Here is a 25,808-nt window from a genome sequence, read left to right on the forward strand (position 1 = left end):
TTTTTTTTTTTTTTTAACAATCCATCGTTTGCTCCAGAATCAGTTAGCTGAACTGTCCATAACATCACATACTGTAAGGTTCTCCCGGAAATGACAGGCAGTTTTTAAATCATATTTACTGTAGACTTACCAAAAACTAAAAGACAAATAAATAAAAGACCGTTCGCCTGAACAGCAAGACCTTTCTTGTACTCTTGTATTATCAGTAGCTCAATATGTGCTACAGTGAGTGGCACCGTCAGCTCTGCGCCGAAGACATTTCCGGGATCGCAAAAGCCCTCTGTGAATAATACAGGTGAACGAGCCAATGAGACGAGCCCGGAACTCATGATTAATTAATTTACATCCGCGCATCTCATGTATATTAATTAGGAGAATCTGACAGCCTGTGGCGTTCAGTCTAGTGATGGCGTCTAAACAAACCTGAGCGGATTTGTGTTTCTCCTTTTGCTGTCGCTCTTTCACTGGAATTCCTTCACTTGAAATCGACCTCCTTTTCATTTTTGAAGCCTTTTTTCTTTTTTATCGTTGTTGGGGAAAAAAGGACATCGATGTAAATGGAGGAAGGAGAGCGTGCGGCGGGGGCGGCACCGGCCAGTCAGGGAGGCGGAGGAGGCGAAGATAGCGGTTCTCATGCGGGTATTCTGCACGGTCCGGAGCCTAATGAAGTGGGGCTGAAGAAGGGGATAGCCCCTTGGGAACACGGACCACAAGGGTCGCGGTTGACTGGAATCCGTGTGTTGAAGGTAAAAAAAAATAAAACTGAAGTATTCGCACACAGAGGGTGTAAGGAGGGGTAGAGTTTAGGGTTGAACTAAGCGGAGCGTTTCTCAGGCATGCTTGTTTGAAGGCCGTATGAACTGAAGCCGCCGAAACAGTATTGCCGTCTCCCTGGCAAGCACCAAAGCATGACAGGCTAGGCACGATTTATATTGGTCCCAGAAAACACAGTATTCTAGGTTCTAAGTCCACAGGAGACAAATCAGTCGGGTTTTTCCAGAGTGCCGCATTATTTGTGATGGCACCCGTTGAACGTTTTCTTCCAAGAGCTGGTCAATCCTTACATAAACTGTCCACGTAAATACCGTGTGTTAATTGCGTGCTGTGTAATGTATGTGAAATAGCGGTGTATGTGTAAGTGTGTGTGACAATTTCCATACTGTAATATGTAATTTGTGTATACATGCTGCTAAATAGCGTTTCGCTTTAAGATGAATGTCTTGGCACCACGTTATAACTGTGTTGTACGCGAAGACTAAGAATCTGATGGGAACAAACGCAGTATTGATTTAATTCCTTGCTAAATGTTTCATTACTATGTTTTGTATTGTATGACTGATTTGAAATAAACGATTTTAGAAGACAATAAGGCCTTTGGTCAGCTGATAAGGTGTTTCAACAATTGGTTATTACTTCAAGTCAACCTTACCTAGAGGAGCAGGCGGTCAGAAACACCTTCAACATGTTTTTCCTTGCTTTCGGCTTTTTTTTTGGTGGGGGAGGGACATGCATTTCTGTTCCGTTTCGCCAAACAAAGCTGTGTGATCATATTTATACTTGACCCTTAAGTCAATATTTAATAGACTTCTTTTGAAGGAGGGGGGCAGTAAGGAAGAGTTCTGAAGTCATAAAATGACACTGTACATTGCTGTGCTGTAATGTGCTTTCTGCCTGTGATTTGCTTTGTCAGCAGTTTGACATTTATTGCCGCCTGCAGATGTTAGTGGTGGGTCATTGTAGAATGTAGTTTTCAAAGTCTCTTATCAGAATTACCTTTCTTGTAAGGGCATATGCATGCATAGGTATTTCTAAGATTACCTCTGTTTACTCAGTAATATCCAGTTTTTGCTTTATACCACAGAGGTGTCAGGTATATATTTTTTCTTGAAAATTACCGAACATGTAATTAATTTTGTTTAAAAAAAACTTCTCATTTTGGACTTGAATTCTTCTAAAGATGGTTAAAAAAACTGTCAAATGATTAGTGTTCATTCGTTGTTTTGTGGATGTACATACTTAATAGAGCTAGGCTTCTCATTTAAATCTCTGTTTTTTTTTTACTTTTTTTGACACTTCTAGCCAAAGAGAATTATTATGTAAATAAATACGCTGATTTAAATTTGTGTTTAATTTACAGAGTGTCTTATTTAGGAACTTTGGGATCTTTTCAACCAAGCCTTTTTCTGCAAATCTGTTAACAGAGGTCCTTTGAGCAGCATGCAGTTAATGTCATTGTCTTTGGCCCATTCACCTACTGCAATTCCCAGTAGCAGTGGTGTGGAATTTGAAAACATTTCCATTCTTTACTAATTTTTGTTTCATTTGGCTGCATTTGCATCTTCTTTAAAATATTTTCGTCATTCAGTTTAGGTGTGTTTGAACAAAATCATTTAATAAAGAAAAAACAAGAAAAAAATCTTACACAATACAAAGATTTATTTTGGCAGAATCTTAAATATCTAAATCAAAAGTTTCCAGTGCCAGACCTAGCAGCATCAAACTCAAGGCAGAAGTTGAACCCGAATGGGACGTCAGGTTATAACCTACATTCACTCATACAGGGTCAGCTTCAAGCTAGCGATTATCCTAAGACACCCTACTTTAGCAAGTGGGAGGAAACTAATTATCATGCCAAACACCCGTAAACACAGGTACAATGTGCAGTGTCTTTAAGGCAGTGACCTTGCTGGGAATGACTGGGTCACTCGTGTAAAATCAACCCCAATTTTATTTTTTTAGGCTTTTTTTTTTGCATTTTAGCAGCAGAAAAATCAGTTAATGTGGCAGTAAAGTATGAAGTCATTTACACAGTAAGGAGAATAACTGGGTTGTTTGTCACAAAAAATAAATTGTTCATTGATAATGGAAAATATAATTGGAAAATCATTTTCTGATTGATATATAATATACTGTGTGTATGTGTATGTATCATATAATATATACCCTGTGTATGACTCTTACACTTACACTGAAAATGTCAATTAAAGGATGTTAACAAACTGATGTTTTCCTGATTATGCAACATAATACAAAATGTAATGTTCACTATTTACAAACTACAGTTATATAAGGCTTGAAACATTAACACAATGTAATGAAATGTATTAGTTTATCAACATGTTTATAGAAATGTGGTGCTGCACAAAATAATCAAGAGTATAATCTTTTACTGTCTAAAGTCTTGCAAACACAAAGAATACTTATCTCAATTTGGCTGGCTAAAACAAATGACATTTATGTAATAGTATGTGGAGTTAAATTTATTGGCAAGTAGTCAGAAAACAGAGAGTACAACTTGGGCAGTCATATAATGAAAGGATGGATCTTTAGTCTGCCAGCTGTTATTTTATGTATGACTATTTATTAAACTGCATGTACTTGACAGGGATTCAGTGTCTGATGTGAAGAAGGGGGCTGAATTGGTGTACAGACATTAAACAGTTGGTTAAGATGCAAGAATCTTTTTAAGTTTTAAGTTTTGAAGAAGTGAAAGCCTGTGAATCCCACAGAGATCAGTGATGGAGCTGGTGCTTTTGTGAAATTCTTCTTTGGAAAAAATACAAAATACTTACACAAGCTAAATTTAGGATGAATTAACATAAAGGTGATGCCAGCTGTTAATTTAAAAATATCTTTTCTAATGGTGATTAGGGTTGCATTTCTGAGAGTTTAAAGAGTAGATTGTACCTTATGCTGGCTAACACAGTTTCATTATAACTAGCAGTATAGAAGAGAGGCAGAAAGACTTTGGGAGTATTCATATCTTGTCTTTGCATTGTTTGGGTATTCATATCCTGTGATAATACTCTTTTATTCTGAATAAAAGAAATTTCTCTGTCTCTATAGTATGAACTTTTAAATGCCTAATATTCTGCTTTATTATACATTACAGCAGTTGTACAACATCGTTAAATTTAGTCTGTACACAACAAACTTGCAGATTTCATGCTATTCTGCTCATATATTTGAATGGAATGTGACATTTTATGCATTAGGTGTATTATTTATACAATCATAAGCCCAATTAATTCAATTCAGTGTCATAGTGGGTAGACAACATTTGGCATAAGGCAGGGACCCCGCCAAACCTGGAGAGGAAGACGAGCTATTGGCATACACCCCACACTGGCAGTTACTGAGGGCTAACTTGTAACTGACAATTAACTTAACAGGCAAGTGTTTAGATGAAGATGGAAATACAACGCATGCACACTAGAGGATAACTAAACTGAAAACAGTTAGTGATCAGGTGTGGGATTCAAACTCAGGACGATGAACCTAACTGTTCCACCCAGACTTTATGAAGGAACCCTTTGGTTCTAAAGTGGACATGGGTGAGTACCTCCAACTCTGACTCTGCCCATCCAGTCTTCTACTGTATAGTTTTAGCACATTGTTTACACACAAGATATCATTTGTGTTTCTGCGTTATTGCGATAGCAAAATATTGTCGTAGGTGTGCGCGCAAACATTACCTAAAATAAGTGAAAAATGTAAGTCTCTTGTGTGTCAAGGTGTTGTCTTTTTGGAAGTGATATTTATCTTTATTAAAATAAGCTTCCTATTTGGCAGATTACATATTTATGTCTGCACGGATTCTTTGTGGTGTTTTGCATCTTTATAGCCCATGCACTGCTTTGAGCCAACCTGTTATGAAATATATTGTATAAAAAAGAAACGTTCAATACTGGATTGTTTCAGTTTTGTGCAGCATGTTGGTTTTTCAACCCATGCTAAGGGCCATATTCTGGATCTTGTATGTTCCACTGGTCTGCAGAATGTCTGTACATCCGGTACTGTTATTGGTATCTCCGATCACAAGCTGATTGAATTTAGCTTCACTTATCCCCTCCCTAAAATAAGTCTAAAATCTAATATAACCTATCGTAATATTAAGACCATTGATCAATTATCCTTCTCTATGTCTGTTGGTGCTTCCTGTCTCCATGATGTTTCTGGGTTGTCTTGCCCTGTGCAGATTTTATCTCTATATAATTCCACATTGTCACAAATGGATCATCATGCACTTATTAAATCCTTGGTTGTTCCTACTACCCGGTCATCTCCATGGTTTACAGCAGAATTGCGTACCATGAAAGAAACTGGTTGCTGCTTGGATAGGCTCTGGAAGAAGACTGGTCTGGCTGTTCACGCCCTGGCTTACACCAAACATCTGAAGGAATACAGATGTGCCTTATCAGCGGCACGTTCAAAGTACTGTTCCAGTTTTATTGACTTTGGTACTTGTCGTCCTAGATCTCTTTTTAATACAGTTAACAGACCTTGTAAACCTGCTGTTAAAAATCCTTATTTCTCTGTTGAGCACTGTAATCTATTTTTGGACTATTTTCAGTCAAAAATTATGACCATGTATCAAAGTTTCTCTACTAACCATTCCTCATCTCTGTCGACTGATTATACTTCTAAATCTACTTATCTAAATTTAACCCCACTACACCAACTTATATTGCTGAAGTAATATCTAAATTAAATCAATCTACCAGCCACCTAGATCCTGCCCCTACTTTACTGATTAAGGATTGCACTGACAAACCTTCTGCCCCCATTTCTCACTTTATCAACTGTAGTTTCTGCACCTGCGTTGTTCCAAGTGATTTAAAAACTGCTGCTGTAACCCCTGTTTTAAAAAAAACCTGGCTCAGATCCCTTAGAGCTAAAATTGTATCGCCCAATTTCTAATCTTCCATTTATGACTAAGATCTTAGAAAAGGTTGTTGCTGCTCAACTCAATGATTATTTAAATTTGCATAACCTGCTTGAGCCTTTTCAATCTGGATTCAGAGCCCTACATAGCATTGAAACTGCTTTACTTAAGGTAACCAATGACTTACTTTTAACCGCAGATTCTGGGATGGCCGCTATTCTAGTTCTTCTTGATTTGAGCGCAGCGTTTGATACAGTTAACCATAACATTTTACTGTCCCGTCTTTCAGCTATTGGTATCTCTGGTCAATGATTGATTCGGGAAATCAATCATTGGATGACAGATCATTTTTTACAACTCAATCCTGATAAAACAGAAATCTTGTTAGTTGGTACCAAATCTGTCCTCTCTACCCTTCGTGGACTAAAAATTGACATTAATGGGATCCTGGTTCAACCCTCAGCGTCAGTCCGTAATTTGGGTGTCATCTTTGATCAACTTCTTACATTTCAATCACACATTAGTTCAATAGTACAGACAGCCTTTTTTCATCTCCATAACATTGCTCATCTTCATTCTTTCCTCGGTGTGAAAGATACTGAAACTCTCATTCCTGCTTTCATCACTACCCGCCTGGACTTTTGCAATGCTTTGTTTTATGGCCTCCCGACTAAATATATCAATAGATTACAATATGTTCAGAATTCTGCTGCTCGTTTACTTACACACACTAACAAATCTGCTCACATCACTCCTGTCCTCTATGATTTACATTGGTTACCAGTTTTTTCAAGAATCAAATATAAAATTATTCTTCTCACCTTTAAAACCCTTCATGGGTTAGCCCCTCATTATATGTCGGAGCTGCTGCTTCCTTACACTCCTGCCCGTGCATTACGATCATTGGACGCTAAGTTACTCACTGTACCTAAATACACGTTAATAACTATGGGTGGCAGAGCTTTCAGAGTGTTAGCCCCTAAAATGTGGAATTCTCTCCCTCTCAGCCTTTGCAAGGAAAAATCTATTATTAATTTCAAACTTCTGTTAAAAACACATCTTTTCAATGAGTATTATTCTTTTTCGTGTATGTAATTTCTACTGTCTTGTTGATGTGTGTATTGAATTGTAAAGTGTCCTTGAGTGTATGAAAGCCGCTACAGAAATAAAACTTATTAAACCGAAATTATATGCCGAAAAGGCAGCTGATATGGGGTTGTGGTGTGGGTGCCTTTTACATTCAGTGCTCTCAATTTGAATCTTGAACTTGGATATGCTCTCTGTTTCTGCATGGGTGTCCCTTTGGATACTCCAGTTTTCCTACAACATAACCAGTGACTTGTGTGCAAGGTGAAGAGATAATTCCAAGCTGGCCCAGTTGTTAGTGTGGGTATGCAAATGAGTCAGTTTAGGTGCTCTTAGCCCAACTCCCTAAGTGACAGGGGATTGGATTCCATGAGTTGGTAATGCTAATGTGGTGTTAATACAGCTAATCCAATGAATTATGGCATACTGTAATTAGGTTTGGTTAGATGCTAGTGAAGGCACAGCACAGAAACGTCTTCAAAATACATCTTCAAAATTTTGCAACCATTCTATATACATTTAAATTTGATAATTTTATAGCATCCTAGCCAGCATCAGTTGACTTTGTTTCTGGGATCTATACTTATGCAAACAAGCAGCTTTAGAACATAATAGTGAAAAGAATAAATATTTCCATTGGCAGATACTGTAATTTTAGATGTATACAAATACTGGAAAAAGATCTCAGCTGATGACATAATATAAAACTCACTATAGCCTGCAGCAGTTGTCTAATAATTAAAGCTGCAGAGTACAGCTTAGTTAATTCTGGAGAGTGTTGCAGTTTAATTTACAGGAAGAACTGCATTTACTACAATTAAATGAGAAACTGTTATCCTGGACTTTTTGTAGTGCACTGTTTGTTTAAAGAATGACAGCTTTAATGGCATGATTTGTTTTTCTGCATTGAACTGTGGTCATTCACCCCTGCATAATTTCAGCATTTATTATTCAGTTGAACCACGTCTTGCTCATCCAGTAGCACTGCTCTGCTTCCAAATTTGATTGTTTGATTGCAATTACCTATACATTTTAAAATGTCTTATTCCATTTCAGGTATCTTAATCAATTTCAGGTTTGTGAGGAACCACAGACAAACCCAACATGAAGAGGGAATTTTTAGATTCTCTATTATTTTTCATTCAGTTCTTTATTCTTTTAGTTTATCTGTATCCTGTGGAGTGCTGCTGAAAGTGTGTTGAAGTTGTAGCATTAAATATTCAGTTCAGTGAGTGAGGGAACAACAGAATTGAAACATTTGTGATTTTAATTCATAATAATTTACAGTTGTGGCTTGGTCAGGTTGAAGGAAATGCAAAAGGATAAAAGCTTTGTAGGTTACGCAAGGCTAGTCTTTTCTGAAAATGCTTCTAAATTTCCATTAACTAGGCGAACTATGAAGGACTCATACATGAGAATGCTCTCAGTAGAATATGTAAAAACTCTTTGCACCATCAGTAATGTTACTTTCCATACATCTCTTTTAATAACCACTTAATCCATTTGCATGTCAAGTGTACACATGGTGTGCAAGGCAGGAACCAGCCTTGCTGGCCAGTGCATTATGCAATAGACTTTCACACAGTCTCATAAGTGGCCTTTTCAGATCATCTTAATATGTCCTTAGATTGTGGGAGAGTGGAAAAAAAAAACCCAGACTATTTGGGAAAAGCCCATAGAGCCATGAGGGGAAGATTCATTCCTCCACAGAGACTGTAACAGTGACAGAACTCAGAGACATTTTCCTGGATCTGTGAAGTTACACTTAAGAAGTGTCCGAATAAAACATAAAAAGAGATATTTTTGTGATTCTTCATTGACTTTGTATCAATTAGCTGCAGGCTTGTACAGTAGCTTATAGGTTTTATAAATTATATTTCCTGAACAGGAGTATCAGCTGATTTTCTTTAAACTTGTGACTCAGAGGAGTATCTTGTTGCTGTGGTGATCTGTGGCTTATGCCAGAAGAATGTAGAGGTGCGAGTTTTATATTTCTTTTATTAGTTCATTTATCTTGCATTTTCTTTAAATTGTTCATGTTACACTGTGAGATTAAGCCACATTTTTTTTAAATAATGTAAAATTGTAAACTAAAACAATTGGAATATGTTTTTTTTATATCAAATCTTTCACACATTTCATTCTCTAATTATCTTTGAAGCTGTAAATGATGTGAACGTGGAGTAACTTCTTCACCCTATATAAACCCAATCCAAGCATCATTAGTAGGATCCTATTAAATATGTTTTATTTTTAATACAATTCTATATTATTTTTTGTTTTGCCATCTTCTATTTATTTTTTTTTACTTTGGATGTTGTGATTTTCTCCATTTTTACTCTTAAGAAAGTATATGTAGTCAACAGCAATAACGTAAACAATAGTGATATAGAAATTCACATTCTTTTTATTGAATCCACACACAGTAACAGCAAGAAATTCAGGGCATAAATTGAAGTTCAATGAATGAACAAATGAATCAAAGTTCATTGCATAATTGAAAAAAAAAAATGAATAAGAACTATACAGTAAATGAAACAGAAATTTGCTTCTTAGAGTATCTGAATTTACCAGACATAAACATCCTTACATTTTAATGCTGTTAAGCAGAGCAGTTTGGTTTAACTTGCTGCTATACACATTTGGATTATTTCAGTCCCGACACACAACCCCACTGAAGTCCATGATTGCTTGCACACCAAGGGACTCTCTTTACTGTGCAGAATGTCTTATATTATTTGTTAAAGCTCCTGTCACAGTCAGCTGAGATGACTGGGAAGTATATTTAGGGTAATGCTTTTCATGGAACCATTGGAAATCCGTCTTGCACCCCAATAATCAGTAAACTCCCCGGAGGAAAAAAGCCCCCCTCTCATTTAAGGTACATTGTAGAAATGCGTCAGAAAAGATGTTGCCCTGCTTCATGCAAAGTGCTGGAATGTTCTTGTTCCTTGAATATTATTACATTCTTAGGTGTTTGGACATTACAGAGGCACCCGATGTTCATCACTTCTATATTTTCAACAGTTATGTACTTGTAACCTACATAAGTTTACTGATGGCCTTCATGCTATGGTTTCTGGGAAGAATAGTGTTCGCTAAAAGAAAAAACATGAGCATATTTTCAGATGATTTAAGGACAGATTACTCATAAAGTTTAATATTTTCAGAAATGTAGTAATACTTTCCCCCAGAGGTCCAAATTCCATGCATTTTTGTGTTATTTCTGAAATCTATGCATTATATGATTATGTCTGTGTTCTCTGTATAGCATAAATCTCTGGACAGTGCATTTAGCACAAGCAAGGCGCCATCCCTGGGCAGGGTGCCAGTCCATCACATTAAAAAGAATTCCATTACAGTGAACATTTTGGTACAGCATTCTGTGTTGCATTGTGTTCAGTTAATTTCAGTGGAACAGCACTTATTTCTGATAATGTTGTATTATGTAATATATATTGTTACACATGTCATTATTTTCCGTGGTTAAATTTGGAAACCATTTTTCTTTTGTTTGTAACTGCAATTTCTCAGCTTAGCAGTCCATATTCTCAGGCATTGTATAAATAATAGTGAAAAACAGGAAGACTTGTTGGGATTACAATAACTGCAGATTTCAGCATTTTGCTATTTAAGCTCATAATAAAATGTACATTAGTTTGCAAATGTATAATAACTAGATAAAATATGTTACCATACTTATTTTCAAATTTCAGAGGCTCACATTTTCAGGAGAAATTATGAGATTTCAAAAAATGATTCTTTTTCATTTATTTTGAGAATATGAAAATGAGGGACTGAGTAAATTCAATGCAAAATACTTTTTAGAAAATTGTAGTAAAACATGTTCCTTGACTTGATAAATCTATTTATGCACTGGACAAATAATATTCAATGTGAGAACTTGTTAATATTTAGTGATGTCACAGATACAGATAAACTATGCAGTTACAGAATTTCTTCTTTGGTACAGCACAGTCAGTTGCCTGGATGTTCAGTTCCATGTTGGTTATGGTGGTGATGACAGATGCATCTGTGTGTAGATGACAAACCTGGATTTGATCATAGTATTTTAATATCATGTGTCATATATTTCCAAATTCAGAAACAAACTGTATTGCCATCTCTAAAAGTTTAGTGCTGTCTAAGCATTTATACATTATATTTAATGGATTGCTGCTTTTTAGGCAGTTGCATGTTTTTTTTGTCTGATCAGTTCTTCATCAGTTCTGTCATTATAATTGACAGAAAATATGAGACTATTTTAAGATTCTTTTTTAAAGAAATGTACCTGTAAATGGAAGTTCTAGTAAGTAGCCCCAAATTTGTCAGTTGGTCATGATGAAATCAAAATAAGGGTGAATGGTTGTAACTTATGTTGTGAAAACATCAGAGAAGTAAAAGACGAAACTAAAAAAAGTTTCTTTTTTGTGATCAATTTTTTTTATTGCTTCGAAAGAAGAATAACAGAAATATAAGAATCAAAAAGCCATAAAAGTAAAAAAAAAAACAAACTAATCTTCCCCAACCTAAGCCAAGTGTTACATATTATGGGTTAACCCCGTTAGCAAAAAAAATAATGTTTAGTTGCAGTGATCATAGGACTGCACTAGTAAAAAAAAAAATCAAAAAAACAAAAACAAACACAATATACAGAAAATCTTAAATCACAGCAGTCAGTGAAAGAAGGTTTTGAAGTGATGGTAGAATATTTAAAGAAGCAAAAAAACATAACAGTTGACATACTTGCATAACAGGCTCGGCAACAGCTGCATGGCTCTTCCATATTGTTGTGCAGGATGGGGAGTGAGTGGCACGTTACAGCTGTGCGGCAGTTCAAAAGAAAACATAGCCGATTACCCGTTGAAAAGAATACACATTCTTGTAAAATTGTATTTTGTAATGGCCATCAACAAAAGCCAAGTCTCTTATAAAAGCAGGAAGTGACGTATGGCAGGAATGTTTTACTCATGGACAATCATGTATAGCATATTCAAGAGTAAGCAGCTCTAATGATCTAATAATATTATTATTACTGGTTATTTGACTAATGCCTTTATCCAAGCTGACTTACAATCTTTGAAATACAATTGGTTACATTTATTTTGTTTATTCCAGTTGGAATCAAAGGCAGGTGAAGTAACTTACTCATGGTCACACAGTGTCAGCAGCAGAATGTGAACCCACGATCTCAGAGTTTGAAGTCCTAAATCCAAATCCTTAACAACAACAACACAGTACTCCAGGTGCTCAACAACCTTCTTCCGGCAGCACTTCCCCCACACAGGGTCCAGTCATTCCTGCAACACCCCCTTACGGCATCCACGGAACCCAGCAGCACTGCTCCAAACTCCAACTCCCCAGGAAGCTCTGTGGGAGTTCATGGCACCACTGCAACCCTGAAGGGCTGTTCTCTAGCATTCTGGGGGAGATAATGTCCTGAATATGGTCTCTCCCCAAGTCCTTCCAATGTATAGCTGGCTGTATGCCACAGTATTCTTGTCTACTATGTCTCTGTTGTACATCAACCATACTAAAAGCTTTTCCTATCAAAAAAGAGGGGGCAAAAGTACTTGTTTCTTAAATAAATGAAAACTGAGTTGTTAAACACAAAATGATCTTTAATATCAAAATCATCAGCCAGTTTTGTAAACTAAGGTTACGTTCACATTTTAAGCCTCATTTCTTAATTCCGATTTTTTTTGCTCAGATCAGATTTGTCTATCTTGACGGTCCACATTCATAAGCAGAAGTGGCCTGTCTCTAACTATAATTAGGGGGCTTTGCCCCTTGCTCGCTTTGCTTGACAACCGCTCCCCCCCCCACCAGCGCTATGCGCCATTGTGAAGAGGGGGGCTGAACGCACCCCAAGGAGACGTGGTCGCTCCTCTGAAACCCCTCTTAAATGGTGATACAATGGGAAACAAATGTAGTTTTTTTTACCTCCTCTTTGCTCGATCAGCTGCTGGCTTGCTGCTGTTGCCGTGCTCATGATCTGCATTTCGTGTGGCGCTTCGAACATTTAAAAGCCTCTCTCTTCTACCTCAGACATCCTCAAACATTATTCGATCTCTTTTTGCTGTTCCGTTTTTTCACCGAGTAATATTTTCTGTTTGTTTGTGCTAATGCGATATTTACTATCATTTTTTTTGAGACTTTTGAATTTTCCTACTTACATTATCTCTAACCTGCTCTGCATGTGTATTGCGCCAACGTTGTTGAATTCTTTACGACGTTCTACTTTGTCTTTTTCCGGCCCTGGGTGTGAGCTGAGAGCACAGGAAGTGTGTCTGCCAAAAGCATTCCAACAACTGAGAGGTTAGATGACTGTGGTATTGTTTGAAAATGGTTGTAAGTAGGGCGTGACTTGCAAAAGTCACCGTCTCCCAGGACTTGCTACCAAAGGTTGCAAGTATGACATGACTTGACCGTTTCACGAGACGTGAAAGTGTCTCTCTGTCTCCCTTCAAAAGATCCCGTCTCATCACCTGAAAAAAAGTCTCGTCTCATCCCAAGATTTTTTTTTGTAATAGAGAGATGTGAACGCATCTGTTCTCCCAAACGGCACACATGCGCACATTCATGCGTTTGGGTACGAGTCATCTGAGTCACCAACAGCAAAATAACTATTTGTGAGATGACTAATGGTATTAAAATTGACAAAATGAATGTACTAGTAGCGAGTGTATGCATCATATTTTTCTCTGGAGGATGGCAAACGGTTCGTTGACTGTGCATGATTAGGTCAAGAACACCAGAAAAGCCAAATGGCTAGGTTTTGCTGTTGTCGCAACTATTGCTGGCAGTGCTGCACCAAAAGATGTGTTGGTAAGAGAAAGGAGCCAGCAATGGTGGGACTGTGACTGTTGTCATAGCTGTAGCTGTCCTCCATTGTTATTTTGGTGTGCTGTAAGTGCTAGCTGATGCCTTTTTATAGGCAAAAAGCCACATGACTTACGAACTGACTGCTGCATCAACTATGTTCCTCAGATCTGTCCCCATCTGATTAATACCTGTTCACCTGATCTGTAGGGCTGACTCCATGGTCCTTTCTATGCCAATGATGATGTCAGCTCTGCTACAGAAGAGTGAGTGCACAAGCATGATGAAGCATTATATTTGTATTGGTTTTCACTGGGGTTTTATTGAAAAATAACTCCAGTAACTTCAGACAAGTTTTTTTTCTCTTAAATGGTTAGGTTCAAGATGTTTTGAGAAAGGTCTTACAACTGTATACAGTGGTAATCTTTGAAAATACTGCACTACTTATAGTGCTAGGCTATCATGCTTTGCACTTTGTGTCTTAAATATGTAACATGTAACATTTAATCAACATATGTAACATGAATGATGCATTAGTGTTTAAAAATTACAAATAGTTCCATCCATCCATCCATTTTCCAACCCGCTGAATCCGAACACAGGGTCACGCGGGTCTGCTGGAGCCAATCCCAGCCAACACAGGGCACAAGGCAGGAACCAATCCCGGGCAGGGTGCCAACCCACCGCAGGACACACACAAACACACCCACACACCAAGCACACACTAGGACCAATTTAGAATCGCCAATCCACCTAACCTGCATGTCTTTGGACTGTGGGAGGAAACCCACGCAGACACGGGGAGAACATGCAAACTCCACGCAGGGAGGACCTGGGAAGCGAACCCAGGTCTCCTAACTGCGAGGCAGCAGCGCTATCACTGCGCCACTGTGCCGCCATTACAAATAGTTCCTACATCCAAAATCAATAATTGGCATCTTTGCATTTTAAGAGCAATAAGCCTTTTTTGATTGCATAAAAGATGTGGAATTTTGGTCCCCTTGTAATTTTGCTGATTTGAATGCATGTAACTGCTCAATACTGATTACTTGCAACACCAACTTGGTTGGATTAGCTCGTTAAGCGCTGAACTTCAGCACCCTGAGGCGCTTGTGCTAATCGCTGGAGACTTTAACCATGTGACGCTGGACAAAACATTGCCTGCATTCTCCCAGTATGTGGACTGTAACACCCGGGGAAATAAGACTATTGATTTACTGTATGCAAACGTTAAAGACGCATACAGCGCCACCCCGCTGCCTGCGCTTGGGAAAGGAGATCATAACCTGGTTCAGCTTCAGCCTCACTATAAACCAAAAGTTAGAGTCCTACCTACAACCACACGATCATTCAGGAAGTGGACCCTGGAGGCTGAGAATACTCTGAGAGAACTTTTTGGAACTACAGACTGGGATATCCTGCAGGGATCTCATAATGAGAACATTGAGGAAGTTGTTGACTGCACTACTGACTACATCAACTTCTGTATGGACATTGTAGTTCCAGTAAGAACAGTACGCTGCTACGCTAACAACAAGCCATGGATTACAAGTGACATCAAGGGCCTTTTGAATCAGAAGAAAAGGGCTTTTAAAGACGGTGATCAGCATGAGCTCAAGCGCGTGCAGAAGGAACTCCGAGTCCAACTCAGGGCGGCGAAGGAGCAGTACAGGAGAAAGCTGGAGCAGAAGTTGCAGAATAACAGCATGAAGGAAGTGTGGGATGGGATGAAGATCATCACTGGCTGCAGCTCGAAGCGGGGTACCACCATTGAGAGAGACGTGAAGAGAGCAAACCAAATGAACAACTTTTTTAACAGGTTTGACCACCCTAACCCACTCTCACTCTCACCTCGGAGTACTGCACCCTCCACACATCCTTCTGCTGATACCAGCATAGGAAAAACATCCCCACCTATAATAACAACAGCACAAGTGAGCAGAGAGCTGAGGAGACTTCGTGCCAGCAAAGCAGCGGGTCCAGATGGAGTATCGCCACGACTGCTGAAGGTCTGTGCATCGGAGCTGGGGGGTCCTCTACAGCGCATCTTCAACCTGAGCCTGGAACAGGGGAGAGTCCCGAGGCTTTGGAAAACATCTTGTATCACCCCAGTCCCAAAGGTATCACGTCCTAGTGAGCTGAATGACTTTCGGCCTGTTGCTCTGACATCACATGTGATGAAGACCATGGAGAGGCTGCTGCTTCACCACCTTAGGCCACAGGTTCAACACGCCCTTGACCCTCTGCAGTTTGCATATCAGGAGAAGGTGGGAGCGGAAGATGCCATCATCTATATGCTACACCGATCCCTCTCTCACTTGTACAGAGGCAGTGGTGCTGTAAGAATTATGTTTCTAGACTTCTCTAGCGCCTTCAACACAATCCAACCTCTGCTCCTTAGGGACAAGCTGACAGAGATGGGATTAGATTCATACCTAGTGGCATGGATCGTGGACTATCTTAAAGACAGACCTCAGTATGTGCGTCTTGGGAACTGCACGTCTGACATTGTGGTCAGCAACACAGGAGCGCCACAAGGGACTGTACTTTCTCCGGTCCTGTTCAGCCTATATACCTCGGACTTCCAATACAACTCGGAGTCCTGCCATGTGCAAAAGTTCGCTGATGACACTGCTATCGTGGGCTGTATCAGGAATGGGCTGGAGGAGGAGTATAGGGACCTAATCAATGACTTTGTTAAATGGTCCGACTCAAACCACCTACACCTGAACACCAGCAAAACCAAGGAGCTGGTGGTGGATTTTAGGAGGCCCAGACCCCTCATAGACCCAGTGATCATCAAAGGTGACTGTGTGCAGATGGTGCAGACCTATAAATATCTGGGAGTGCAGCTGGATGATAAATTAGACTGGACTGCCAATACTGATGCGCTGTGCAAGAAAGGACAAAGCCGGTTATACTTCCTTAGAAGGCTGGCTTCCTTCAACATCTGCAATAAGATGCTGCAGATGTTCTATCAAACAGTTGTGGCGAGCGCCCTCTTCTACGCAGTGGTGTGCTGGGGAGGCAGCATTAAGAGGAAAGACGCCTCACGCCTGGACAAACTGGTGAGGAAGGCAGGCTCTATTGTTGGCATGGAGCTGGACAGTTTAACATCTGTAGCAGAGCGAAGGGCGCTCAGCAGGCTTCTATCAATTATGGAGAATCCACTGCATCCATTAAATAATGTCATCTCCAGACAGAAGAGCAGCTTCAGCGACAGACTGCTGTCACTGTCCTGCTCCACAGACAGATTGAGGAGATCGTTCCTCCCCCAAACTATGCGACTCTTTAATTCCACCAGGGGGGGTAAACGTTAATATTTAACATTATACATAGTTACTGTCTGTTTTTTTCACCTGTATTATTATCATTCTTTAATTTAATATTATTTATTGTATCAGTATGCTGCTGCTGAAGAATGTGAATTTCCCATTGGGATTAATAAAGTATCTATCTATCTATCTATCTATCTATCTATCTATCTATCTATCTATCTATCTATCTATCTATCTATCTATCTATCTATCTATCTATCAATCATGAGAAAGGGTATTTAAGGTGGTCAATTGCAAGTTGTGCTTCCCTTTGACTCTCCTCTGAATAGTGACAGCATGGGATCATCAAAGCAACTCTCAAAAGATCTGAAAACAAAGATTGTTTAGTATCATGGTTTAGGGGAAGGCTACAAAAAGCTCTCTCAGAGGTTTAAACTGTCAGTTTCAACTGTAAGGAATGTAACCAGAAAATGGAAGGCCACAGGCACAGTTGCTGTTAAACCCAGGTCTGGCAAGCCAAGAAAAATACAGGAGCGGCATATGTGCAGGATTGTGAGAATGGTTACAGACAACCCAAGATCACCTCCAAAGACCTGCAAGAACATCTTGCTGCAGATGGTGTATCTGTACATCGTTCTGCAATTCAGCACAATTTGCATGAAGAACATCTGTATGGCAGGTTGATGAGAAAGAAGCCCATTCTGCACTCACGCCACAAACAGAGTCGCTTGTTGTATGCAAATGCTAATTTAGACAAACCAGATTAATTTTGGAACAAAGTGCTTTGGACTGATGAGACAAAAATTGAGTTATTTGGTCATAACAAAAAGCGCTTTGCATGGCGGAAGAAGAACACCGCATTCCAAGAAAAACACCTGCTACCTACTGTCAAATTTGGTGGAGGTTCCATCATGCTGTGGGACTGTGTGGCTAGTTCAGGGACTGGGGCCCTGTGGTATAGCTGGTCCACGGCTTTAAAAAAAAATAAGGGCCAGGTTTTAAATCTGTATAGCCATGTCGTTCTCTGTGGGCGCGATTGCACGAACCACGCGGAGTTAATGTGGTAGTTGGCGCGAGTCGCACCTGCACGTGTGGGTGCGATCATTCCAAATTGCTTCATTGGCTTCCTGTGGTGCGTGACTAAGGCGCTGTGGCCATGGAGGTGCGGGTGGATGTATACATATATGGGTCGACACCAGGAAAGGTGGGATAGATGGATCGTGATCAAAGAAAAGGACAAAGATGGGATAAAAAGAGGTTAAAGGACAGGAAAAGCAGTCTTGGAACATACGATCTGGCCACCTGTAAGGAGGAGACAGCACGAGCTGGGGTCCCGCAAAGGAGTGTTTGTTTGTAGCACTCTAGGGGTTAGTTCCCCCCACAGAATGTTCTGGTGGAGGGGGCTGAGCAAGGCAGGTGTCCTCCCGAGGTATCTGAAGAGCGACTGCGTGAGTGCGATGGATGAAGGGAGGAGAGCCGACCTTGGACAGTCTGGCAGTGATGCATGCAGGCAGCCAAGACGAAGGTCAGCCGAAAGGAGCTTGTGGTTGTTGGGTCTCCGCCGGCTGCGGGAGCAATGGGTGAGCTAGGGAGAATGAGAGATGGAGGTGGGCTGAGATCGTAATAAGAGAGACTGCATTTTAACTTCTGATTTTAAGGTATTTATTGTTTTTATCCCCACTTGTTTTTATGGAATATTTATTGAAACTATGATGCACTGTACTTTATGTTTGGGCACTGTGATTTTTGTTTTAAAAAAGAAGTACTTTTGGAAATAGCCCCTGGTATCATTAGAGAATTGTCCTCATTTGTCAGCTCATCTTGGTGACATTACCGACGGTGTAGGGTTCAGGGCTCCCGTAAGGATGATGGGAGCGTGGAGTGGACCCGCATCGTTACAGGCCTTTGTTAAAGTTGAGGGTTGGATGAATTCAATCCAATATCAACAAATTCTTCAAGATAATGTTCAAGCATCACTCACAAAGTGAAAGTTAAACAGTGGTTGGATATTCCAACAAGACAATGACCCAAAACACAGCTCAAAATCTACAAAGGCATTCAGGCAGAGGGAGAAGTACAATGTTCTGGAATGGCCGTCACAGTCCCCTGACTTGAATATCATTGAAAATCTATTGGATGATTTGAAGCAGGCTGTCCATGCTCGACAGCCATCAAATTGAACTGAACTGGAGAGATTTTGTATGGAAGAATGATAAAAAGTACCCCCCTCCAGAATCCAGACACTCATTAAAGGCTATAGGAGGCGTCTAGAGGCTGTTATATTTGAAAAAGGAGGCTCTACTAAGTATTGATGTAATATCTCTGTTGGGGTGCCCAAATTTATGCACCTGTCTAATTTTGTTATGATGCATATTGCATATTTTCTGTTAATCCAATAAACTTAATGTTACTGCTGAAATACTATTGTTTCCGTAAGGCATGTCATATATTAAAAGGAAGGAAAGTTCAGCCAATGATAAACAAAAATCCAAAGAATTAAGAGAAGTTCCCAAACATTTTCATATGACTGTATATATAGTAAAGCTAAGCTTGAGAGATGGGCCAGAGTTTGATTTAATGTATTTCGTTATTGCCTGCTGCATTTTTTTAAGCCACAGGTATGTACATTTTATGTAGCTTTCTCTTGAAACAATCTGCAAACTTAGAAGCTTTACTCAAACAAACCCTGGTTACCTTTTGTGATTACTGAGTAGGGAGCTATATGGATTAAATGTTGTTCATTGTATCATATGAAAAAAATAAAATCTCAGCCACTGTACTTAGTATAAAACTGTCCTTTCTGACCAAGTGTGTTGGTGTTAATACAGTCTTCATGTTTGCCTTGGTCCTATTACTATTATTATTATTATTATTTATTACATATTGGTTTACTGTATCAAGATACTTCAGTTTTAACTAAATGGCTTGCAATATACTAATTTAAACAACATTAAACATTAGTTTATTTGCTGTGTCACATCTAAGAAATCTGTGTTGTAAAGTATAGACCATGCACACTGACTATAAATAGTTTTATAGATCCACAAATTTAGTCTTAAGTTATTTGTTATTGATCAGTTGAGAGTGTTGTGATGTTTCAGTTTTTACATGAAAATGGTGAATCTTTCATGCCTGATATTTGCAAAATTTACCTGTGTGCCATGTCATAAATGGGGTGGAGGGTCTCTGTTGATGTCACTGTCCCTTACTTTATAACATTTATAGTCAGCTTTACATTAGCTTGGCATTTAAAGACAATCCATATTTTAGGTAAAAGCAAACATACTCCTCTTTTCAGTTATATCAAAATACTTACGCATGCATTGGGCAGAAACTTTGAGACAATTGAGGAAGCCTTTGTATGTTCACTGATGCTGTTATCGGCCACTCAATGTACTTTGTTTTTTTAGTTTACTAATTTTTTTTTTCAGTTAAGAGACAACAAACTGTATAGTGCATCCGGAAAGTATTCACAGCGCATCACTTTTTCCACATTTTGTTATGTTACAGCCTTATTCCAAAATGGATTAAATTCATTTTTTTCCTCAGAATTCTACACACAACACCCCATAATGACAACGTGAAAAAAGCTTACTTGAGATTTTTGCAAATTTATTAAAAATAAAAAAATTGAGAAAACACATGTACACAAGTATTCACAGCCTTTGCCATGAAGCTCAAAATTGAGCACAGGTGCATCCTGTTTCCCCTGATCATCCTTGAGATGTTTCTGCAGCTTAATTGGAGTCCACCTGTGGTAAATTCAGTTGATTGGACACAATTTGGAAAGGCACACACCTGTCTATATAAGGTCCCACAGTTAACAGTTCATGTCAGAGCACAAACCAAGTATGAAGTCAAAGGAATTGTCTGTAGACCTCCGAGACAGAATTGTCTCGTGGCACAAATCTGGTGAAGGTTACAGAAAAATTTCTGCTGCTTTGAAGGTCCCAATGAGCACAGTGGCGTCCATCATCCGTAAGTAGAAGAAGATCGAAACCACCAGGACTCTTCCTAGCGCTGGCTGGCCATCTAAACTGAGCAATCGGGGGAGAAGGGCCTTAGTCAGGGAGGTGACCAAGAACCCGATGGTCACTCTGTCAGAGCTCCAGAGGTCCTCTGTGGAGAGAGGAGAACCTTCCAGAAGGACAACCATCTCTGCAGCAATCCACCAATCAGGCCTGTATGTTAGAGTGGCCAGACGGAAGCCACTCCTTAGTTAAAGGCACATGGCAGCCCGCCTGGAGTTTGCCAAAAGGCACCTGAAGGACTCTCAGACCATGAGAAAGAAAATTCTCTGGTCTGATGAGACAAAGATTGAACTCTTTGGTGTGAATGCCAGGCATCACGTTTGGAGGAAACCAGGCACCACTCATTACCAGGCCAATACCATCCCTACAGTGAAGCATGGTGGTGGCAGCATCATGCTGTGGGGATGTTTTTCAGCGGCAGGAACTGGGAGACTAGTCAGGATAAAGGGAAAGATGACTGCAGCAATGTACAGAGACATCCTGGATGAAAACCTGCTGCAGAGCGCTCTTGACCTCAGACTGGGGCGACGGTTCATCTTTCAGCAGGACAACGACCCTAAGCACACAGCCAAGATATCAAACGAGTGGCTTCAGGACAACTCTGTGAATGTCCTTGAGTGGCCCAACCAGAGCCCAGACTTGAATCCGATTGAACATCTCTGGAGAGATCTTAAAATGGCTGTGCACTGACGCTTCCCATCCAACCTGATGGAGCTTGAGAGGTGCTGCAAAGAGGAATGGGCAAAACTGGCCAAGGATAGGTGTGCCAAGCTTGTGGCATCATATTCAACAAGACTTGAGGCTGTAATTGCTGCCAAAGGTGCATCGACAAAGTATTGAGCAAAGGCTGTGAATACTTATGTACATGTGATTTCGCAGTTTTTTTATTTTTAATAAATTTGCAAAAACCTCAAGTAAACTTTTTTCACGTTGTCATTATGGGGTGTTGTGTATAGAATTCTGAGGAAAAAAATGAATTTAATCCATTTTGAAATAAGGCTGTAACATAACAAAATGTGGAAAAAGTGATGCGCTGTGAATACTTTCCAGATGCACTGTATTTTACAGCCTTCCAGATGAAAGCAATACATTTAGGAAGCGACCTGAAATGGCTCCAAGGTGTTCCAAGCTAGCATTCGCGTGTCAGTACCATGTCTTGCCTGTATGTTCCTTAAGAGCTACCTTGCGATTTCTTTGTATTTCAATACCAAGTCACTGCAACTAAACTTTCACAACAGTAGCAGAACTAGAATTGCTGTTGCTGTTCCCCAGGCAATGAAGTTCACAAAGCATTGTTTCCTTGACAACAACTTTAATCTTAGACACAGGTTGTTTGCAGGTTGTTTATGTATAAGTTCTTCTGTTTTTTGTTGTTTTCATGTATTTCTCATTTAATTTTGTTGTATAAAAGAACATATACAGCTATGCTTTGTGGCTATGTTAGTTATGAGGTAGTGGTGGGTATTCTGTTCTGATATTTTGATGTGCCCATAAGGAAATGGAATAGGTATCTCCTGCAATGCAGAATAATGTTAGACATGCATATGATATGGTCTGTAGAGCTCTTTAAAGAGTGCTACAGTCAAATAATGTACAAGGTTATGCCCTGCAGGCAAGAAAATAAAACATTAGATGTGGGGTGGAAAAATGTTTTTGTTTTCTTTTTCATTCATGTTTTTCATTTTGTGTGTTTTCATTCTTTTTACAATGAAAACATAAAACATTAATTTCCATTGCTGTGTTTTTAATCTGTCTGTACACAGTTTTCAATATGTTATATTATATAGTACCATTCAAAACTGACATGACTAGAAAGCTGAATTTATCCTATATGAGAGGACATAAAAACTTGACATCACTTCCAGTGTGGTGCTGAGGTGTCACCAGCTACACTCGGGTCCCAGTCCAGGAGGTAACACGCTATCAGCACATGCTCCCAACTACTTTACAATCACAAATGGCAATGCTGCAGATTTTTGGAACTTAAGTCAGAAAGAATTAAAAGTCAGAGGCAATGTGCAGACAGTTCATTTTATTAATTAACTGTAATGTTTTTCTCACAAGGCAGATGACTGTATGGCACATAGTACAAATTGTGCTTTAGACTGAAATACAGACAAATCTAATCAACATTTTTGTATTTGATAAAAAACAGAAATATTCAAAATGTAACTGATAATATTCAATATTTAAATGAAAGTGCTACCCATTTCATATAATAAATTAGAGTATTTACTTTTGGGGAGAGATCTCTGCTGGCATTGTTTGTTTATCTGAAGTGACTTGTCTGTTGAGCAGTGTAGGTGTTTCATTAGCTGATTCTCAGTTTTGGTTTGAAATCAAGTTTAAATTACAGCCTAAAGCACCACCCAACACCTCCCTTAAACGCGTCTCCAAGAGCAATGTGTAAATTACTGCTATAATAGTTTATTATTATATTCAAGAGTAGTAGTTTGGAGTAAAATTAGACATTATTGTTCTGCACGATGAATACCCAATGGAACATCAGTGGCTATTTTAATGAATAACCATAGTATCATCGTTGTTAATATTGCACATTTTTTTAATTATGCACAAATCCCCTCTTTCTCTTGGCAGGTTTATAGTCTGAAGCTAGAGTTGCTGTACTAGTGTGTTGATTGTTTTGTGATCACTCTGTTACAACTGTCTTGAGGATGCCATTTATTTAAAAAAACGACCTGATTGCATTTACAATTGCTCACTTGATGTAAGTCTCTTGGGGTTTCTAAGTCTCTGACCCAAACTTGAGAAATTGTTCGTGTCTGAATTAGATGTATGGAGGAAAAGAATGATTAGGTTCTAACAAAATTCACTTGGGATGTGAGGTTTTTAAATCCCCTTTAGGTTTGAAACTGAAGCCACCAAATGTGATATTTTCCTAACTTTTGTCTCAGTATATAATTAAATAAAAATGTGTTTACTTCTGAAAGTTAATTGCTAAAAATGATTAACTGTTGTGACGCTAGGGGTCGCTGTTGCCCCGTAAAAACCCACAGACAACACGTTCAAACACCAGGTAAAAGTCCCAGTAATATTTTTAATTATTATAATACCCTGTAATGTGCACAAAGCACCTCCAACCTCCACAATACTCAATACAATAATCAATAATCACAATAAAAATACAGTAAATCAATCCTCCACTCCCAGCAGCTCTGTCACACTACCTCCCAACTCCGGCTTCCTTGCTGGATTACCCACAGTCCTTTAAATAGCCCTTGACCCGGAAGTGCTCCTGTCCTTCAGTCCACGTGATTCCATAGCACTTCTGGGTCAGATACAGAGTTATATTTTTCTTCAGCCCGGAAGTACTTCAGTTCTTCCGTCCCCATGACAGGAAATAAAAATACCCTTGTCTTTCTGCAGCGTCCCACAGTGGCCCCCAGGATCCCCTACAGGGCTGTGAAACCGAACTCCATCTCCCATGGTGCCCTGCGGGAATGCTGGGTACTTCTATACTGCAGGGGAGATGCCATCTAGCGGCCTGGATGTGTCAGCTGGGATGAGTTGCCGGCCGTCCATCACACTGTATTGTTCAACATTTCAAGTTAAAAATATGTAGAACTATAAATTGCTCATCCTTTATATTGCATTTTCCTCAAACAAAATATGCATTGTGTAAACTTGACTAGACAATAAGATAATTCCTATTGTAAATACAGTACATTATATTACATACCTGTTTTAACAAAGAAGGAACATATTTTACAAATTCAGTCACCTTCAAACCCTTAATTTTGCTCATTTAGCTTCAGATTTACAGAGGTACTGTTTAAACTTTTAACCAGCTTTCAGCATATTTTTATTGTCTTCAGAAAACACTTTCAAAGTAGGTCTATTAGTATAGTTGCTGAAGGTGGACCTATAGCACTTTTTATGCTTATCAAGAGAATTCTGGTTTAAATAAGGTTGCTATGCATCCAGTTCTTGATTTATCAACATTTATTTTAGCTTTCAGTGGTGGGATGAACTCTTCTGTGCCAGCAGGGAATCTAAGCATAGCAGCACTAATTGAAAGCTACATACATACATACAGAGGTCTCTTAAACACCCTTTGAATATACTGAAAATATCTGTCCAAAGGTTAAGTCTAATGTAATAAAACACCAAAGTGTACTGCATTCAGTAAAGCTACTTATCAGAGATCCTTTAAGATTGCTTGCACCTTTTGAGTTAAGAGTGTATTTGTAATGTGTAGAGTTAAATGACATCAATAAAGAAAAAGTAAACTAAATAATTTACAGTTTAGTAAATTAGGATTATTTTGATTTTTCTTTAATTTATTGATTTAATAAATTATAGTAAATAAGGCACATCAATGACGAATGTATTTCTTCAATCAGCACTTTTGCATCTTCAAGAGTAGTAACTAATCTCCTAGACTTAGGACTTAGAACATGCCTTGACAACTGCATTTTGGACTTTCTGTACAGCAAACCCCAGCTTGTGCAGATTGGCAGAATTATTTCCTCTACACTAATTGTCAACATGGGCAGCTGGTAGGTTAGTGTGATAATCTCCCTGCTGTATTCCTTATTCATAAATCTATCTATCTATCTATCTATCTGTCTGTCTGTCTGTCTGTCTGTCTGTCTGTCTGTCTGTCTGTCTGTGAATGATTGTGTGGCCATGTTTCCCTGAAAATTTGCTTAAGCAAAGTTTTTTTCACAGTGCCCCATGATGCTTTGTGAGCCCAGAATGACATCACAAAGCTGTAGCAGCCATGTTGAATGGGGATGTGATTACACATACTCTGAACTTTCACGCATGCATACTGTAAGTATATTCCACATCACACCTTATGGCACTGCCTGATCTACTTAACGCGTGCATGAATAATAAATGGTGTAAACATGAATGTGTGATGTCAATACCTGATTAGTACTTTAGATGGATTTTACCCTG

At 39.1% G+C, this 25,808-nt stretch overlaps 1 protein-coding gene across 2 annotated transcripts in view; it reads left to right on the forward strand.

The window, feature by feature from the left end:
• Positions 1 to 388: 388 nt before the first annotated feature.
• The window catches only part of phlpp2 (PH domain and leucine rich repeat protein phosphatase 2), a 213,412-nt gene continuing 187,992 nt past the window's right edge, over positions 389 to 25,808 (forward strand). For both annotated transcript variants that reach the window (XR_007935807.1, XM_028809782.2), the window contains exon 1: positions 389 to 746. Coding sequence is in view for 1 of the 2 variants with exons in the window: in XM_028809782.2 (XP_028665615.2) it covers positions 558 to 746 (189 nt within the window). In the remaining variant the exon portion in view is untranslated. The remainder of the gene's footprint in view (positions 747 to 25,808) is intronic.

Source organism: Erpetoichthys calabaricus, chromosome 9, assembly GCF_900747795.2.
Source record: "Erpetoichthys calabaricus chromosome 9, fErpCal1.3, whole genome shotgun sequence".
NCBI classification, from domain to species: Eukaryota; Metazoa; Chordata; class Cladistia; order Polypteriformes; family Polypteridae; genus Erpetoichthys; species Erpetoichthys calabaricus.